General features: G+C 43.2%; 1 protein-coding gene across 4 annotated transcripts in view; it reads right to left on the bottom strand.

Moving 5' to 3' along the window:
* The window catches only part of MAP4K4 (mitogen-activated protein kinase kinase kinase kinase 4), a 133,476-nt gene that overhangs the window by 8,629 nt on the left and 104,183 nt on the right, over positions 1-20,664 (bottom strand). Inside the window, exons 17-28 of one of the 4 annotated variants that reach the window (XM_053384221.1) lie at positions 19,713-19,943; positions 18,799-18,905; positions 17,393-17,544; positions 16,143-16,240; positions 11,764-11,772; positions 10,969-11,144; positions 9,688-9,808; positions 8,410-8,601; positions 5,237-5,351; positions 4,623-4,793; positions 3,981-4,124; positions 858-992 (exon numbers count right to left, since the gene is read on the bottom strand). In XM_053384221.1, the coding sequence (XP_053240196.1) occupies positions 858-992; positions 3,981-4,124; positions 4,623-4,793; positions 5,237-5,351; positions 8,410-8,601; positions 9,688-9,808; positions 10,969-11,144; positions 11,764-11,772; positions 16,143-16,240; positions 17,393-17,544; positions 18,799-18,905; positions 19,713-19,943 (1,651 nt within the window). The remainder of the gene's footprint in view (positions 1-857; positions 993-3,980; positions 4,125-4,622; positions 4,794-5,236; positions 5,352-8,409; positions 8,602-9,687; positions 9,809-10,968; positions 11,145-11,763; positions 11,773-16,142; positions 16,241-17,392; positions 17,545-18,798; positions 18,906-19,712; positions 19,944-20,664) is intronic. The other 3 variants (XM_053384223.1, XM_053384222.1, XM_053384224.1) reach the window with 3 other exon arrangements.

Genomic DNA, 20,664 nt, shown 5'->3' with positions numbered 1-20,664 from the left:
GATATTTCTTTTTCTGAAAGTTTACTGTTAAAGTTGTCAAAAGCCACAGTAGTCTTCTGACCCCTCTGGATGTGACATTTATTGACTCCTAAAGGGTTGGGTTGGCTTTTTTTTAAGCATATGAGGAGAAAAGGCTGGTTCAAATAATCCTTGCTATTTGGCAACAATCAGAACTCTCAATGGAAGGAGGGGGACGACAAATTACACAAAGGGAGGGAAGGGGGCGATAGTGGGATCAGTCAAAATAACGGTTTCAAGTTAAAACTAAAACCAGATCCAAAAATTGCAGGGGCTCTTTCCTTTGCAAGATTTCTTGAAACCAGGAGCAGAAACACAGGCTTTCTGGTGTGTGTGTGTTTGTTTGCCTATCCCTCTACAGGATAAGAGGCCCGTGGGCATTTCTCTGAAAATCTGCCTCCCAAAAATTACCTCACGTGGCTCCTGTGAACCAGTTAACCTCTGCCAGGTTCAGAACTGGGACAGTGGCAGGGAAAGGATTTACAGAACCAAAACACATTTGCCTTTACACTAGATCTAAGAGCATGTTGGGAAATGTGTTGTTCTCAAGGCAAGGGGAGCAGAGATGTGTGTATCATCCTCAGTTTTACACATGTTTCCTGTTAACATGTTGTCTCAGCGAAGATTAAAGCGACGTAAGAATGCATTCTTACAACATTCATCTTGGAATATATAAATAAAAGAGGCAGCTGTCTCTTTTAGACCTTGTGACTTGTTTACAGGAGAAGACCAAAAACTAAGCACAATCCATTTCAACAGTTTCCTACCCTAACCAGACCTTTCCATTACATAATTCCATCTTCACTGACTTTCATAAATGTGCACGATGAGTTACTTACCAACTTTATAATGTACACAGCCTTCCAAGTCACCTACAGTTGTCCAGCCTTGTTTCTTTTCCACCTCAGGGTCATTGTGAAGAATTTTGTTTCTTAACCATGACAGATAATACACTCTCAATTTGTTTTTCTTACCTAGAAAAGTATGGTAAGAATGGGCGATAACGTACAGAGCTGGGACACAAGCCTCCACAAAAACATATCATATATAAAATCCACTTGTTTAAAAATTATGCCAACCATTTAAGCTCACCAAAGGCAAACTTTTCTTCCAGCTATTGCTACTGCCTGTTATGTTTAAAAAAATCAAAACTCTACCTAAAGAAAGTAAGATGGGCCAGGCTATGTTTCATGTTGACTCAGTTCAAATTTAACTTTTTCAGTCCTCCAAATAGTAGTTTGAGGGATGAGTAATAAGCTCTGTGCTCACATACTCTTCTACATCAACTCTCGCATCAACTTCAGCCCTTCAATTGTGCTTTTATATCATGTTTACCAAGCTGGCATTAAACCACAGTTTCCTGTGACTGGAATGTAACTGGAAACTGGGGATTTAGAGAAGCCATGATTGAAGCGACACAGTTGGGGTATGAGGGGAGGAATAAGGGGGAGTATGTGGTCCCAGCGCTCATTCCTAGTTTAATAAGTCATGGTTTACTAAGCTACAATTCACTGCATTACAACTGAGTCTTGCTCACAGCCAACTCATTACTTCCTGGTTGAAGCAGGCTTCAAATCCTGATTTGGAAGGCAAGTGCAAAATTTTGCTTTATAAAGAGCCATGGGGGGTGGGTGCTATCAGATATGGGGAATTCCAAATGCAGAATTCCAAATTGCTGTGGGGAGTAGGGAAGGTGAGGATTAGGAAGCAACAGAGAGGTCTGCTTCTGGCCCATGCCCAATTTGCCCATCAAAACTTGACCTTTTGAATTCTCCAGTCCAGTACCTAAGCCAAGAGGTCAAAACAGTGAACTCCTAAAGCTTACAACAGTTATGCTGTGACTGTAGCAAGGGACAAACAAGGTACATGCAATCTCTTACTCACAATCCAGCAGTACAATCTTTCAAGCCACATTTTTATTTATTTAACCATAACAAAAATAGTTTACAATACAAACAATACAAAATATTCATGATAAAATTCAAACAAAATCAAAAATTTTAAATTGCTAGGCGTAATAACACATTATCAAAATACAGATAAAATCAACACATGCCAATAAGACTGCATCTCTGGCTAGACTTGCCTAAACAAACAAAATGTTTGCTTAGATTTGTGTTAATATTTGCACAATATTACCTCAGACTTTTTATTTATTTCCTATAGTAGTATTTACTCAGTTACAACATGTGAATCCATGGGAACTTGGGTTTGAACTGCATCACTGGAATAGTTTTATCGTAACAGACATGATGTGGGAAAAGACCTGTAGTTTTTTTTGTTTTTAAGCTTCACATGTTGCTGATGGCGAAATACTGCGGTTAAGACTTGTGTGTGATCCTTTGTTTTTAACTGCGTCATTGGAGATCAAGGCTCCTTGCCACATTCACTAGTTTCCTACTTGAATATTGTTTCCTCTTTTAAGGCACGTTATGTTAACCCTTTAACTGCATGATCCTTAGTGACTGGGACATACCTTCAACCAAGTATATCATCAACCTTTTCAGGTCCACCTTTAACCCAAGCATGCATTTGGGAATCTATTTCTTACCCATCTTTTACTATATATTTGCATGGTGGTAATGCTCTTGTTCCGACCCAGCTTGGATCAGGCTGTACCCTATTAGTGGGTCCCAACCCAGCAGTAGCAGAAACACCCGTTCAATGTCCTTATGTTTTGTGGGAGGTCACAAAGACTCTTTCATTAATAAACACAAGAGGTAAAATGGTATTCCATAGGGAGATGCTTCTCATTTTTTAAAAGGTTCTTTTTGTAGTCCTACTAATTTCTTGGGTATACTCAGATATACTCAGATAAGATATGCTCAGAGCAGACCCACTGAAATCAATAGACCTAACTAAGGCATGTTCATTAATTGCAGTAGATCATACTTCAAGGAGAGGGGTAGTATCTCAGGTGAGGGACATGTCATGTCCCTTCTGGGACAGTTTGTCCCCACCTGCATTCAGCAATCACCAGCGGCTCCCAGAAGCTGTCAGCATGAGACAACAGTCACACCCCAGGAACTGTTTCAACTGTTTGGCTAAACCAGGAGAGGGTAGCTGATGGGCCCCATTCCTTGGTGAGTTAGGGACTTCCCCTACATGCAAAGACAGGCTCCGGAGGATTGAGTGGACAAGACCAATAGTGGGTCCAATGGTCAAGAAGGCGGTTTGCTGTAGAGCAAAGAGTAGGGCAGATGGGGCTCGTCAACTTGGGAAGGTAGCCCACCTGGGAGAAGGAAAACTCTAAACCTCTGCTGTCTTGTGGGATATCTTCAAAGAGAAGAAAAGGTGAAGGAGTTAACCCTGCCCAAATCCAAGGTGGAGTCCCTAAGACAAGTCAGATGGCACCTTGTATACTTCATCCCAGCTACTCCTGCAGCCAAGCTAGTGCCAAACATATTGCTCTGCTTTTCCTTGGACCGCATCAGTGAGACTGTGAGAGGGTTTGTGTTGTCTGGGCAGCTCAGGACTGCCACACACTGCCCAGGCCTGCGCCCTGGGGAGGTCACTTTGGTGCTGCTAACACAATGGTTTGACTTCACCCCTGGAGGTGCACTCCACTGTCTCTCAAGACAGATGGACGCCAACAACAACTTTGATTAACACATCAGTTGGCTATCACCTCGGTTAATCAGGGATAGAGAACATATAACCCTCCAGATGCTGTTGGACTATAATTCCCATAATTCCTCACTGCAGACCACGTTGTCTGGGATAGATGAGAACTCTATTCCAGCCGCATCTGCACAGCCACTAGTTCTCCATATCCAATATTAAAAGTAGCATGTTCTCTGGAGGGACCTTTGATAGATTTATTGATCGATGAAACAGCAATTTAAAAGGAGAAAGAGTTAGCAAAAAGAGATAAAAGCGTATAAAGTAGAGGTTTGAACCATTCTGTTATTCAAAGAAAGACCACAACATGGTTTTTTTTCAAAAAGAGAATTTATATTTACCCGATATTGTCACCAAGACGTTGAGACCTTCAAGTACATCCATTTGCTGGAATCTTCTTCGATTTATTAATGGATACACCTTCCCTTGGCCACTCCTGTCCAACAACATCAGACCACTCTCTGTACCCACTAACAAATTCACCCCTAGGGTAAAATAATATCAAGTCAGAACACAATGTTCCTTGATTGGCCAGTTCAGTAGATATCTGCAGTTCTCTGGGCAAACGCCAAATCTTTTCACACAAGAATGACTATGACAACAGGGCATGGAATACACACCAACATTCCAGAAATGCTGTTAAAGCAGTGTTTCCTTCCATCAAGAGTTTGGATCAGGGTGGATTTCATTTCCATGCCTGCCGTGCTCTCACAGAAATTGCATTCCAGGAATTTTCATGGAAATGTTCGCCCATACGAAGGTCTACTCTTGTGCAAACTGACTCATCAATTTACTTTTAGTAAACTTCATGCATACTTCTGAACCTTTTGCCTGATAAACATACTGCACCTAGCAAGCTAATCTGAAAACACTTTCGACAACCATTAGTCCCACATTTCCAATAGATTTTTTGTTATGACCTTATCCTTCATCTGCAACATGTTCATATAAATGGAAGGAACTAGCGACCAACATAAGCATACCCCATAAGGCAGCACATAAGATCTCAGAATTGAATCTCTTCTTGTATTTGCGGATTTCTGGCGTGTCGCTTTGTGGCCGTGTATTTGTAGGGTTCACATTAACAACTGATCCTTTCCTGGTTGGATCTTGCCTTATTGCCTCTGACCTCATTGCTTCACTAGAGAATCCTACTGCAAAAAAAATGGAAGGAAGAAAGAGAAAAAACAGTTATCTTTTAGTATACATTTCGGCTCATACATGATATACACATCAAGTTAAAGAAAAATGCTGTTAGGTACAGAATGTGAAACATACATAGCCGTACCTCAGAAGTTGAACACCTTGCAAATCGAATATTTTGGCTCCCAAACACCACAAACCTGGAAGTGAGTTTTCCAGTCTGCAAACATTCTTTGGAACCCGAACGTACGACGCTGCTTCCGTGGCTTCCGATTGGCTGCAGGAGCTTCCTGCAGCCAATCGGAAGCTACACCTTGGTTTCCGAACATTTTGAAGTTGAACAGACTTCCGGAATGGATTTCGTTCGACTTCTGAGGTACAACTGTATTGGGAACTGTTCTAAGCATTTTAACAGTTACTATAAGCCTTACTCATTGGTGTTTATATTACTTACCAACAGAAGTCACAGTTGTTCCACTAGATGGAGATATCTGTAGTAATCTAGGGTCTATAAAAGGTGTAAAGGAGGTAGATTTGTGTTTCTGCAGTGTGTTACTAGCGGACTGAGTCTGCAATGTAAATTTCAGAGTCATTAATAGTTATAATATAAACAAATAGGATCACAAAAAACCCAAACAAATAACTCCAGCCACTACTGGACAGCACTGTTTTAGAAGCCTTCTCGTCCCCCTTCCTCAAGTGCTGCCTACACGTGAGTAGCATAAACATTTTAAATAAACATTTTTCCTAAGCGCTACTTTGAAAGTTCAGTCCAACTCACAGTCCTAATTTAGACGTTTACGTAATGAGGCCTGTTCACTAAAACAAGCATACAAGAACGTCTCCTCTTGCTGAAACGTGTCAGGCTCCTATTCTGTAAATATTTCTTTATTCCACATCCAACATATTCTGCTTTTCATCTTTCTACTGTAATACTCCCTTGCTTTTGTTGTTGCAATGCTGTGTCTTCTACCCTCAGCTAGTGACCAACTGTGAACTATGGTTTCCTCTAGTGCAACAAAATTTGAGGAATTAGGAACCAGGCATTCAATTCTACATTTGATACGCCGTTTTAGCATCCGGTTAATTGTAAGACAATTCTTTCGCTCTCAAATCTCCCTTGTAAACTGAGCCTCTTGCCAGAAAGCTGCAGCAGTTTCTTCCACCATCATCTCACAGAAAAATACTGAACCTTTATTGAACAAGGGGACTTATTTGGGAGGGGAGGTGTGGACAGGGACACGAAGCAATATTCAGGCACCGGTGCACCCTGAAGTTAAAACACAATAAACATGGAAAACACAAACGAAAGGAGAAAAGTGAAACAATGAAACTGTTAAAAAGTGGAAGTGGGATGACTTTAAAAATCCCTTGCCAGATTGTGAGAGTTAAGTGTCACAGGGACAACACTACACTTTAAGGCAGAATGACGCGGGTTAAAAACAAAGGGTGCGATGTATAAAGACAAAAGGGGGGGGGGGAGGGCGAGTTGATGTTTAACTAGGCTTTTTTTTCATACATCTGAAGTGTTGGCTCAGTTCTCTCTCCTAGAAAACCTCTTTAAGACAGAGAGCCTTTACTGTGTCCCTCAAAGTGGACTTTATGCAACTAGGGTTTTAAAAGGAATTCTGCTTCCACCAAATTCTACAAGCGCTATTTCTCCACTCCAAAAACACTGCGGCTGTTTAAAAACATGGTATTTAGAACAAAGGAAGAAGTGGGCCTTGACAGTATTCAAACAACTGACTTCTACCCTACGGCAATATGCACTGGGTTTGATTCCAAACTTGCACAGAGTAGACAGAGCTCCATTCATTGTACATGTCCACAGGGAGAAGTGGGGGAAGAGATATTCAACGACCCTCCCTCATTTTCCACACAGTCTCCCTGTGTGTTCCAGAAAATCTGCTCTAGAGGGTTAAAGTCCCTCTGGGACAGAAGGGGAGGTAAAGAAAAGGAAATGGGCAAAAGTTATCTCCTCCCTTGTGCCCTCAAGCAGGAGCTTCTTGTGAAAGATAAGCTACCGCTTTAACATGGGATTACTTGTGAAATTCCAAAACACTACAACCCAGGAACAATTAAGACCCTGCCCCCATGAATTTAGTTTTGTTATTTTTTAAAAAAATGAGTTTTTTCATTCAAATATGCTGTGGTTTGTAAGGTGGCTTCTGTTTTCCAGTGCTAGAATCTGATTTCCTTGCCCTTTTGCTTCAAGCAAACTATATTAACATTCTTAAGCATCTCATGAATTTTCATGCACGCTGTCTCAATTTCACACTTTCTTAACGTTCTCTCTCTCCTCCCCCCATACAACTTTGGGATTGAAGGCAGACTCCCTGGTAACATCACAGGGACTATCCAAATCAGTGCAGCAAATAACTGGCTTCCGACTGAAACCTTTTTAAAGAGTGTGATTCTGGGGTGCATATCTGTACATTTGAAAGCCCTGGCAGAACAGCCTCGCTGCTTTAGGAGCGTTTTGTGGAGATTCGGTTCCGAGTCCTACCTTCCTTGTTCTGTTCATTTGTAAAAGCTTCTGAAAATAAATGGTGCCCCACCCCTTTAAAACCTGCACATCCCTAATCTGTTGGAAGTATTTGTGTTTAGGTACCTATCGTGTGTACAAAAATTTGTATGGAAGAGCTCAACATATTCTTTTCCCTACCACCAGAGGGCACTTTCCAAGTGTATTGACACGTCTTCACATGGAAAGAGTAGCTACCATATTTTTTGCTCTATAAGACTCACTTTTTTCCTCCTAAAAAGTAAGGGGACATGTGTGTGTATCTTATGGAGTGAATGCAGGCTGTGCAGCTATCCCAGAAGCCAGAACAGCAAGAGGGATGGCTGCTTTCACTGCACAGCGATCCCTCTTGCTGTTCTGGCTTCTGAGATTCAGAATATTTTCCTCCTCCAAAAACTAGGTGCGTCTTGTGGTCTGGAGTGTCTTATAGAGTGAAAAATACGGTATGTCATAGGAAAGCTGCCTCCAATTTTATAAAAATGCCTTTCAAAGCGGATCTGTGCCGTCAAAAACCGAGACGGATCTTTTCACACAACATTCCAAAACAATAAAACAAACAGAAACCAAGCTATCGAAGAGCCGGCTGCTTCATTCCCTCTCCCCATCAAGAAATTTCAAAAAAGCAGCCTCTTGTGGTAAGGCTGGAGAAAGCTTCCTTTCTAAGACAGTGCACTCCTTTTTCCCAAAGCAAGGACCCCACTACATGCGTAGTTACTTAGTAGTATGCTAAACCAGGTAGTATTGTCATCTGAAGAAGCCAGATTACCCTAAGTGTGACCTCCCCAAAACAGCGTTTAAACAAATACCAAGAGGGCAATCAGTTTAGCTTATCCAAAAGCCATGCAATTAATGACTTGTATTAAAAAGGAGAGGGGAGCAAGAGTAGTCAACTGGCAGGTTTGGGGTAAAACTGCTCTAGAGTTAAGGGGGTTTTGGTACGTAAAGAGCTGAAATGTGTTATTTTTGAGGAGTGAGGGGTTAAGTGACAGGAAGAAGAAGAAGAGCAGCAGCAGAGAAGGGACGCTGAGCTGGAGCTCCTCGGGAAAAGCTAGCTATGAAGCAATAACCCTATGAAAGCAGCCAGCTGTGGGGGCAAGACATACCTCATTAGTAGTTAGCTTGTCCTGGGGTGTCTGTGGGGACATGGTGGGTGTCGGCTGGCTGGAGGATGGGGAGGAAGAGGTGGAGGAAGTGGAGGAGGAATGGCTTTGCTGTAAGAGATCTGGCAAGAGGTGAATGCGACCGGCAAAGCCATTGCTCTCATGATGGCTGGCACGCTTTGTGTCAACTGTACTCTGCAGAAAAAACAGGCACACTTGTCTTGCTCAAGTGCTGCGTAAAGGTCTCTCTGTCCCTAGAAAGCTGGTCTACTTTCAATGCTTCAACCAATGCATAAAATCAACCAAGCCTTGATGCCTCCATTAGAAAGGTTGGTGGCGGTGAATTCAGCCACACACTACAGGAATTGTTTGGGTTCCCTGGCAAAGCCAGCTTTATTCACCAGCAAAATTAAGCTCCTGTTGGCCAAATTCGCAAGACCACATCAACCTGCACGTTCCCTAAGGTTATTTTCACTATCATCTTTTTTTATTTATTTAGCTCTGGTTTTTTAAAGACACGATCAGATGAAAGTGCTTGAAACATCTGGTGAATGTCCTAATTTATTTATTTGAACAATATGCATGACATTTTAATACATCCTAGGGGGTCTATTATGATAGGGATGTTCGGCTGCAGAACTGAAAAACTCAGTAATGAGTGAGGTTCATATTGTACAAACTACCACACTAAACAGACCTGCAAGTTCAGGACAAGGGAAGCAATGCCTTGACTATTTTGTGCATAACATTTCGAGACAGAAAGACCATGTGACCTGATAGTTCTGTTGCTAAAGATAAGAAGGTCTGGCTTCATAAGCTGTCTGGGTAGGAAACCTCTTGGAAAATGTATGTAAGCTGTTCTGAACTCCTTAGAGGGCCACATGGTGCATTTGTAACTGATTTAAAGCAAACTAGGTGATCTCTTCTTCTGCTGCATCTGGCTCTCCCACAATTAGTTGTTTGTTTTTTTAAAACACCTTTTAAAGGTTGAGAATCACATCAGAGATTCATTCCAGTGGCCTCTTTAACCTTTGTGTTGGTCCAAGACTAAGATAAACTCAGCACAGTGCTGTGTCTCTACAATGCATGTAAGCATAAACATTGTGTGGAAACTATTACTCCCTTTGCAGGCCTGAAATGTCTGATGGTTCAACAAGAGGCTATTAACTGTGTCTGTATGTCCTGCAACTGATATTATGTAGGAAGAGAGTATGAAAGAATGAGTGAGTTAATGAGGGTGGGAGGAGGGAGAGGGAAAAATACACTTGAAAGAATGCATACCTGTCGGACGATTAAAGTGCCCTCCTTGGAAGGAGTCATTGCAGGTTCACTCTCCACGTCGTCGTGCACAATCATAGTTTTCACGGACTCTGTTTCCCCATTGCTGAGGTTTAGAGTGGATCTGTTTGGTAAAGGAGACATTTCGATTACATCCTTATGTGCCCTTTCTGTTTCTATTCTGATTCTTCAGTATCCACAGTAATAAAAAAAGGTAAAGGTAAAGGACCCCAGGACAGTTAAGTCCAGTCAAAGGCGACTATGGGGTTGTGGCGCTCATCTCACTTTCAGGCCGAGGGAGCCAGCGTTTGTTCACAGGCAGCTTTCTGGGACATGTGGCCAGCATGACTAAACCGCTTCTGGTGCAACGGGACACCGTGACAGAAGCCAGAGCGCATGGAAACACTGTTTACCTTCCCGCCACAGCAGTACCTATTTATCTACTTGCACTGGCATGCTTTCAAACTGCAAGATTGGCAGGAGCTGGGACTGAGCAACAGGAGCTCACCCCGTCGTGGAGATTCGAACTGCCGACCTTCCGATCGGCAAGCCTGGCTCAGTGGTTTAGACCACAGCACCACCCGCATCCCACAGCAATACTAAAATAATTTCACACAAGGATTATTTTAACAGAAGTACAGTACTACGATACGTTTAAACATGGAAACCTTGCCAATCTGGAAAACCTTTATTTGCAAACCCCCATTCATTTGGATGCCTGCAGTGAACAAGATTTTTTGGGGGGCGGGAAGGGATAGTATGTTACTATGATACACACTCTTGTGTTTTTAAATTGTAAACAGCCCTGTGATCCTCGGATGGGGGGCTGTACAGAAATTTAAATCATCATCATCCAGACAACCAGGTAGGGAAACTTTTGTGATCTGGCTAGTAGCTTCTCAGGGAATGGTAAGTCATATATTTGTATTAAAACTGAAACTAATTACTGTATCAGAGCCTTCAAAACATGCACTTTTCAGTTACCTATTCATCTTACTTTATCCACATCTTCAAGACATATTCATTTTCCTGTTATAGGATATTGTGAACCCTTATATAGCAGATTGCCAATGTTGTTTATATTATGGAAAGAGACACACACAATCCTATATTCTACAAGATCATAGAATTAGAGAAGAACTAAAAGAGCAATTTCACGAATCGCAATTTCCATACCTAAATAGAGTATTGGAAGCCCTACCAGAATTCACAAAATGAAATTGCCATGTAAGCAAAAGTTCCATTAATACATCACATCAGGAAGAGAGGGAAAGGAGAACTAACACTGCTCTAGCATCTTCTGGTCCCGAAGTAGATTCATCAACTCCTTCCTGCTCCATGTCATCATCGTCTTCATCAGTTGTTCCCGACTCTTCACTGGATGATGAATAATCAGTCACTTTATGTGGAGGCCGCACATCCTCAACTGCCCGTAATTCCTTCGCCAAATCAGTTAAATTCTAGAAGGAGCAGAAGGAAAAGCACAAGTTGATCGACCGCAGAAAAGGATGCAAGCAGATGGATAACACTGCCCATTTCGGGTTCCAAAAGCTGGATCTATTTAGTCACAAGCTGATGCTTTTGATTTAAAGGCCCACGCTATTATTTCAGAAAACTTTTTTTTAAATTCTATTACTTCTTTGGTGTGCATGGAGCAAAATGGTCAAGCAGCTTGATAATTTTAATTGAACTAAGTGTATTTCAAATAGAAAGTAACACACTTCACTTAAAAAGGCAGGTGTCAAACTGATTGCTGGGAAGTTTGCCTAGTGTATTTCACCATTATCAAACACTAACAGATGGGATGGTGTGTCCCGTTCCTCTCTGCTCTGCTGCAGTCCCTTGTACCCCCATATTCTGCTCTGGGAGGGTTCCCCAACCCTCTGGAACAGATCTGGGGAGCATATAAGGTCTGCAGGGGGAGATGAGATGAAGAGGAAGTCCCATTACATAAGTGGAAGGGCACTGTTGGGTATCACCCAAGTGTCTCTGAGCAAAGCTGTGCAAATGTTATAATAATTACAAAGGCAAGAGGGTTCATTGCTCTCAGTAGCATTAAATGAACAGTTGACTGCTTACCACTTCTCCCTGAAGACCAGTCATACGAACAGGTTCAGCAAATTGACATCAGGGCAAGAGTGAATGGAGTGCAATTGGGGGAAAACAAACATTACAACACAAGTTTAGTATAGGAAGAAAAAAAAACCAGTCTTCAAGGTGCTAAAGCTGTATCACTAGCTTGCTCAAAAACTGCCATTTAGGAACAAAGGAACAGAACACAAAACAACAAGCTACAACAATATTATGAGTAGGAATCAGGACCGTGTTGGGGAGATAACTGATTTGCTTTTTCAACCATTCTACACATACACACGTTAGGAAAAATGGTAACATGAAAGGGATAACTTGAAACGCTCTGCTAGATATTTGGAAGGAACAACAAAAAAAGAGTTGTTATGTGGCATTTACTCATGGTGTGATTGTTGCTCCGTTTCAGTGATGCATTTTGATAGCCAATATTCGTTTAAAATGAAGAACACTGTACTTTGAAAAAGCAGGAGTTTTCAGTACAATTCTAGAAGTAGTTGTTAGCTGTGCCTTGCTATTTGTTTGAACAGAAGAGCGCTCGCTCAGAATTATCATCTCCTTCTGACAGCCGACCAGTAACTAATGACCAGGCCAAGGCAGCAAAAAGCTTGTACTTTACTAACTACAGTACACACTTTCACAGACCGTCCAAGCAAGAATCCTTGTAATTGGCTTTGCCACATGCAGACTTTCTCCAGTTTCTTTGATCTAATTTGTATAGTTAAGAGCTACAGCTATTTCCTTTGCAGACAGTAAGAGCACAGCATGTGTGGCTGGTGCTACAGTACAGGATGCATCTTAACAATTCAGAGAGAACTACTATGTCTTCATAATTTCAGGACTGAACTACATATTGGGAAGGTGGCAGCGGGCTCTTGGTCCACAGAGCATTACACCTCCTTCCCTAAGCCAGGCAGAAGCTTCCTGGGCTTTGGGAAGGTAGCAACAGGGGAACGTTTAGGGAAATAGTCTAGCCCTCCTAGTCTACCGCAACTACCATCTCTTGTACTGTACCAGTATATTCTAAAACTGTTTGCAGCCATGTTTCTATTAATTCCAGCAACTTCAGTTTCCAAAAACAGTATAAAATAAAAATTCAAATATGGCTGTTTTCTGTATTTCAGAAATTGTTATCAAATGGTTACTGGAATTGCAGCTTCTTGCCATAGATAGCTAGGATTGTTGCAAATCTGATAGCTCTTACTATTACTAATATATAACTATGGTTGCCTATTACCAAACTGAACTATGGTGCATGCTCTGGTCATCTCCCGCGTGGACTACTGCAATGCGCTCTACGTGGGGCTACCTTTGAAGGTGACCCGGAAACTACAACTAATCCAGAACGCAGCAGCTAGACTGGTGACTGGGAGCAGCCGCCGAGACCACATAACCCCAGTCTTGAAAGGCCTACACTGGCTCCCAGTACATTTCCCAGCACAATTCAAAGTGTTGGTGCTGACCTTTAAAGCCCTCAGTCCAGTATATCTGAAGGAGCGTCTCCACCCCCATCATTCTACCTGGACACTGAGGTCCAGCACTGAGGGCCTTCTGGCGGTTCCCTCACTGTGAGAAGCCAAGTTACAGGGAACCAGGCAGAGGGCCTTCTCGGTAGTGGCGCCCTCCCTGTGGAACGCCCTCCCACCAGATGTCAGAGAACAACGACTACCAGACTTTTGGAAGACATCTGAAGGCAGCCCTGTTTAGGGAAGCTTTTAATGTTTGATGTATTACAGTATTTTAATATTTTTTTGGAAGCTGCCCAGAGTGGCTGGGGAATTTATAATAATAAATTTATAATAATAATAATAATAATAATAATAAATTATTATTATTATTATTATTATTATTATTATTATTATTATTATCATCATCAAGTGTCCTGCTCACTTTGAGTAGAGATTTAACAATGCAAGTGTCATGTACAGAATGCTTCTATGTGGCTACCTCTATCCATTTAGAAGGGTTTGTGTACTTTTTCCAGGATACGCATTAATGCACTCTGCATGTGTCCAGAATGGCAGCATGATGGGCGTAGTACAAATAATTTCCTGGAAATGCATTAACTCGGTGTGGTGTTGCTTGTTCACAGGATTTAACTTGAGTGAATATCTAATGCTGGATTTTATGAAAATGTTTTTTCATGTAACTTTCCAACTTTTTTTTCCCCTTCTTAACTCTCCACTCCTGCACCTTAAACGTAGGCCGTCTCTTATGTAAAAGTTCACATGACAAGCTTTTATGCTATGTATCAGCTTTTGCAGCTTCCATTGCATCCGCTAGCTCTCGCCCGGCACAACTTTTTAGAATAATTAGGTCAATAACGTCCTTAGGAGGACAACCAAATTTAAGCACAAATTCGACCCACAGCTGTGAGGCATTCACGAGCTTTTTTGCGGAGAAAGAAAAAGTCCTGTTGCTCCGCCGTGACCTCCCTGCCAATTTAGATACAGTGACTGAACTAGAGGCCCCTCGACTGACTTCAGGTCCAGTGTTGGACCATTTCAATCGGATACTCCCTACTGATGTGGATAGATTCCTCCAAGTTGGTAGGCCCACCACCTGCCTCCTTGATCCGTGCCCATCTTGGCTGATTAGGGAGTGTCCAGATGTTGCGCGGACCCCCCTGGTTGAAATTATCAATTTGTCCCTTGACACGGGGACATTCCCAGGGGAACTGAAGGAAGCAGTGGTGTGTCCACTCTTAAAGAAAACTTCATCAGATCCCTTAGACCTATCCAATTACCGCCCAGTTTCAAATCTTCCATACCTGGGTAAGGTAATTGAGAGAGCGGTTGCTGAACAGCTTGGTAGGTTCCTGGAGGAAACATCGGCATTAGATCAATTTCAGTCCGGTTTCCGTCCTGGTTTTGGGACGGAGACGGCTCTGGTTGCCCTAACAGATGATCTCCGTAGACAACTGGATCGAGGCGGGTCAGGACTGCTGATCCTTTTAGATTTGTCAGCAGCCTTTGACATGGTCGATCATGATCTTCTGGACCACCGCCTCGCAGACGTGGGGATACAGGGCATAGCCCGTAACTGGTTGTGCTCTTTTATCTCTGGTCGAGGACAGAGGGTGGCACTAGGGAGGGAAATGTCGTCGCGCCACTCCTTGGTGTGTGGAGTGCCGCAGGGCGCAATTCTCTCCCCGATGCTTTTTAACATCTTTATGCGCCCCCTTGCCCAGATTATCCGGAGCTTTGGGCTGGGCTGTCACCAATATGCTGATGACACTCAGCTCTATCTGCTGATGGATGGCCACGCCGACTCGGCCCCAAACACACTGACAAGCAGTTGGTCCCTTACCTTTCCCGCCCCGACCTGGCCACAGTGATCCATGCAACGGTTATCTCCAGGCTTGACTACTGTAATTCGCTCTACGCGGGGCTGCCCTTGAAGCTGTCCCAGAAACTCCAGCGAGTACAGAATGCTGCAGCGAGGCTCCTCACGGGGTCTCTGCCATGGGAGCATATTCACCCAGTGCTTTTCAAGCTGCACTGGCTCCCGGTGGAGTACAGGGTCAGATTTAAGGTGCTGCTTTTGACCTTTAAAGCCCTTCACGGCCTAGGACCCTCGTACCTACGGGACCGCCTCTCCTGGTATGCCCCATGGAGAGCCTCAAGGTCCACAAATAACAACACCCTTGTGGTCCCAGGCCCTAAGGAAGTTAGATTGGCTTCAACCAGAGCCAGGGCCTTTTCAACTCTGGCTCCGGCCTGGTGGAACGCTCTGCCTCATGAGACCAGGGCTCTGCAGGATCTGATTTCTTTCCGCAGGGCCTGTAAGACAGAGTTGTTCCGCCTGGCCTTTGGCTTGGAGCCAATTTGATTCCCTCCCTCCCTCTATTTCTTTTTTCTTTTCCTTCTCCTCCTGCGATGAGGCTATATTTTAATATTTTAATGTTCCATTATTTTAATGTTGTTTTTATTTTTGTTTTTAAGTTGTAATCATTCGTCTTGTATGGTGTAGTGGTTAAGAGCGGTAGTCTAGTAATCTGGGGAACCGGGTTCGTGTCTCCGCTCCTCCACATGCAGCTGCTGGGTGACCTTGGGCCAGTCACACTTCTCTCAGCCCCACTCACCCCACAGAGTGTTTGTTGTGGGGGAGGAAGGGAAAGGAGAATGTTAGCTGCTTTGAGACTCCTTAAAGGGAGTGAAAGGCGGGATATCAAATCCAAACTCTTCTTCTTCTTCTTCTTCTTCTTTATTATTGCTTGTAAGCCGCTCTGAGCCCGGCCTTGGCTGGGGAGGGCAGGGTATAAATAAATTATTATTATTATTATTATTATTATTATTATTATTATTATTATTATTATCATCATCATCATCAGACGTAGATGAGGAGGTAACATAGTCTGAGAGCCTCACCACAGGTTTGCTAGGTCTGAAAGCTTCCTTCTTCTCTTCTGGTTTTTTTGTTGCATTTTCACTACGTTGCGATGGTGAACCTTCAGATTTTGACGATGCTACATGAATAAAGACCAAAAAGAGGTAGGGAAAGAATAAATTAGTTAATTCCAAATTAAGAGGAATGTTAAAGCAATAGGAGTTTTAATATTTCAATGCATCTTATTTCTCCATCCCCACTGAGATACCTTAATTAATTAGGGGTGGGGAACCTGCAACCTGCGGGCCGATCCTGGCCCACCAGTTGAGCCACTGTTTCTCAAACTTGGGGCTCCAGCTCTTGTTGGACTACAACTCCCATCATCCCTGGCTAGCAGGACCAGCGGTCAGAGATGACGGGAGTTGTAGTCCAACAACAGTTATTGAGACCCAAGTTTGAGAAACACTGAAGTAGGCCTATGAAGCCATTTCCCCTGGTGCCCACCCACCTATCAAATGGCTGCTGGTACTTATGGACAGGAGGGTGGGGTCCATTTCTGCGCTGGCTGCCCCTATCTGTTCATAGCAGGGAACAGGGAACTTCGGCCAAAGTGTCAGGATTTAACTCCCTGCTCATCAGCTGAGGGAGGGTTAAATCCTGCCATGGCTGGCTGTGCACTTTCTCCCTGCTTGGTACAAAAAGCAGGTTGGTGGGTAGGGGAGAAAGAGAAGTGCTTTGCAAGCCCTATGTGAGAGGCTGTCTTCTGCAGGCATCAGCTGCAAGTCACTCTCACAGCTTGCAAAAAGCCAGTTTCTTTCTACCCCATCCCCATCAGCCAATGGCAGGTTAATGGGAAAGAAAGAAACCTACTTTTTGCAGGCGCTGGCTTGCTCAGTCAACACTTGCAAATTCAGCTGATAGGGAGGGAGAAAGTAGCAGCTTGCCAACCCTACGATTGGAGCTTCTCCTCAAGCACTAAGCTTAGGGCTAGCAACACTCCTTGTACCATGGTTCCCAAGTGCCCCGCAGTCTGTTGGGTGCTGGGCACTTTGGAACCCTGCACCAGGGATTCTGACAATTGGGCAGGGCAGCCAGCTGTCAATCATATGCGGGCATAATGGTGTCATGTGACTGACAGGTAGGTTGTTCTGCCCACCTGTTGCAAGTTGGCTTGCAGGGAGCCAAAAAGGTTCGCCACCCCTGGCCTGAGTGAACCAACAAATACGAAAGAAGAATGCAGATTAATCTGTAGACTCCTAAGGACAAAGCGAAAGAAAACGTCATGTCTTACATCTCATTCGGAATCTCTCTCCCGATCCGCTCTGGGACCCAGGATGTGACCCGGGCTGTGAACTGGAATTGCTGGAACCAGAGGAACTTCCACTCCCAGGTCTTGGCACCAGCTTCTCTACTCTTTCCCATAGCAGGCGAGGCTCTATATTGCTATGTGGAAAAATAAAAATAAAAGGTGTTTGTTTGTTTTTTTAAAAAACCCACATTGATCAAGGTTAATATTTTATTTTATTGCCTTAACAATGCTTCTTTTTTCCGGAAGACATTCTTAGTCCTCTATAACTAACCCAGTACATTTCCAAGCACAATTCAAAGTGTTGGTGCTGACCTTTAAAGCCCTAAACGGCCTCAGCCCAGTATACCTGAAGGAGCATCTCCACCCCCATTGTTCAGCCCAGACACTGAGGTCCAGTTCCGGTTCCCTCAAAGCAAGAAGTGAGGTTGAAGGGAACCAGGCAGAGGGCCTTCTCGGTAGTGGCGCTCGCCCTATGGAATGCCCTCCCATCAGATGCCAAGGAAATAAACAACTATCTGACTTTTAGAAGACATCTGAAAGCAGCCCTGTTTAGGGAAGTTTTTAATGTTTAATGCTGTATTGTGCTTTTAATATTCAGTTGGGAGCTGCCTAGAGTGGCTGAGGAAACCCAGCCAGATGGGTGGGGTATCAATAATAAATTAAATTATATTATTATTATTATTATTATTATTATTATTATTATTATTAATTATTATTATCATGTTCTTATGAGTAGTCAGAATGAATACGTGAAACGCCTGAAGTTTCTTCCAACTCTGCAATTCTATGATTCTAAGTCGAACAAGCACTTCATGGCAGATGCACAATTGCTTTCAGGTTATCGCTAGCTGGTGATACAATCACACAAACACTACGAAAAGGCCCAGCGTCCAGGACCAGCGTTATCATGCCACAGCAGACTGCCTATTTCCAATCCCAATAAAGCCTCGTAGCCCTCTCTGAATGAGCAATTACTGAGAGGAGCAAGGAGAAGAAGCAGTAACTTTCACATGGCTTGTGCTCTCCTACTGAGAGGTGGTATGGACCGATCCCAAGCATGAGAATAGACAACAGGTGAGAGGAAGAGGTGGGTGCAATTGGGGAGTTGGTTCCCACTCAGAGTATCTTGACTAAGACTCATTTGAGGCCTTTTGCCTGCACTACCTATGAACATGCTTTAAGATGCGGTTCCAAAAGAAAGCCAACTATAGTTGAATGGCATGAGATAACTTCCTATATGAGACTGTATAAACTTCCCCTTAGAAGCTTCTCAGATACAGCAGAAACTGCCTTACAACAGCATCTCTCAACACTAAGTGTTTTTGGGGAACAATGGATTCCAATTTGCTCCTCCCAATAGCCGAAGTGGGAAACCCAATACCACAAACCTTGTGGAATTTCTTTGACCTGCTTGGTTATTTTGCTGTCCACTGCCCTGCAGCGGCGAATCTCGGCGAGATAACACAGGTGATCTGGATGTTGTTCTCACAGGTACCTTGCATGGAAGAATAAACAATTCAGATAACACAGCATAGCAAAAAAAAGAACAAAATGTTGCTGCAACTATGCATTGGGGTACATTATTAAAACACTAGCATTTTGAGCAAAATAGTTCTAAAATAATTCACCAACTAGAGTCCTTAAGCTCATTTTGGACTGCATCTAAGATGCTGGAAAGAACGTAAGAGTTTAGTAGGTAACTAGCAAACAAACACATATACCCACTCACAGACTACCATGACGGTTTAGAACACAGGACTTTGAAGCAAGGGGTGCAAAAAGCAATCTGCTATAATAGCATGGGAAATTTAGGAAATTAAGCTCTAAGGAGCCAACAAATGCCTAGTAATGGATCAGTAGAAGGCAGAGAACTGGGGGAAAGCAAGATTATATTTGACAGAAGTAAACCAAGCAAGAAAACACTTTCTTTGTGGATAGAAATGTCTCAACAAAACTACCGGTTTAAAGCCTGATATTCCATTTAGAGGCAAAGAGATAGCTTTCAGCTATTCATATGCTTTCTTCTCTACATCACTTGGCATAATATTTTACTTCTATATAACAGCCACTGCCCATACGGCATTTTTGTGTTAAGTTAGGGCAGAAATTCCTGTAACATCTTGGCTGAAGAAGGGGAGGGAGAATTCCTTGCCTAAAGTACTGTTTCTGATACCAGTGTAGTTCTTATGGGTGTGCAATTCACTAGTTAAAAATCTAGCGCATGCCTTTCATTACTTTTGCTTTGCTTTTTGTTTCTTTTTGTTAAAAAAAATTTCAAAATTCTGTCTTTCTACTTCCTTACCCTTGGAGGCACCTCGTCACTGTCTGATCTAGCCCAGGCCTTTTGGGTGGGGTCAGGTACCTCAGACTTAGAGTCAGAACTCTGATTTAGCACTTCACTGCGTGAAGGTGGATTTGGGTCCTGAGAGCGAAGATGGTGATGTGCAAATTTGGGAGAAGGGTCACTGAAGGAATGGGACCGCGAGACAGGGGAAACATTGTTCTTGAGAGATGCCAGATGGGACCACTGTACCTTACGAAGAAAACAAAACATAGAACATTCAATGCGTTCTGTTCACACGGGCTCCCACCCCCCACCCCCCATCAAAACACAGAATAAAAAAGGCAAAGAGGGTATTTGGGTGGCGGGATAAGCACAACTTGGGATATGATGTAAGGCAAGCAGGTGGTTGAAAATCAATACAGCTTAAAAGCAAGGGAGGTGCAGAGAGAACATAAAATCAGCTTTTTGGAGGGTGTATGCTCTGGGCACACAAATTAATGGGAAGCGATAAGGTCATGTTCCATCTTGCGGAACCTATGCCGGATGAAAATTCTCAAATCCAAGTATCAAATCAAAAGGAATAGTATAAAATAATATTGGCAAATACCGTACTTTTCCACGTTTTTACTGAAATTTACTGGAAAATTATGTTTAACATAAAAGAGTTTGAATTTGCTATCCCGCCTTTCACTCCCTTTAAGGAGTCTCAAAGCAGCTAACATTCTCCTTTCCCTTCCTCCCCCACAACAAACACTCTGTGAGGTGAGTGGGGCTGAGAGACTTCAAAGAAGTGTGACTGGCCCAAGGTCACCCAGCAGCTGCATGTGGAGGAGCGGGGAAGCAAGCCCGGTTCACCAGATTACGAGACTACCGCTCTTAACCACTACACCACACTGGCTCTCAGTTGTCTTATAAATGGGTAGTGCCTGGGGGGGTATGGGATTGGTTGATGCCATGAGCCAGAGATAGT

This window comes from Podarcis raffonei, chromosome 4 (assembly GCF_027172205.1).
Source record: "Podarcis raffonei isolate rPodRaf1 chromosome 4, rPodRaf1.pri, whole genome shotgun sequence".
In the NCBI taxonomy this organism is placed as follows: Eukaryota; Metazoa; Chordata; class Lepidosauria; order Squamata; family Lacertidae; genus Podarcis; species Podarcis raffonei.
This window is presented reverse-complemented; position numbering and strand designations above follow the sequence as displayed.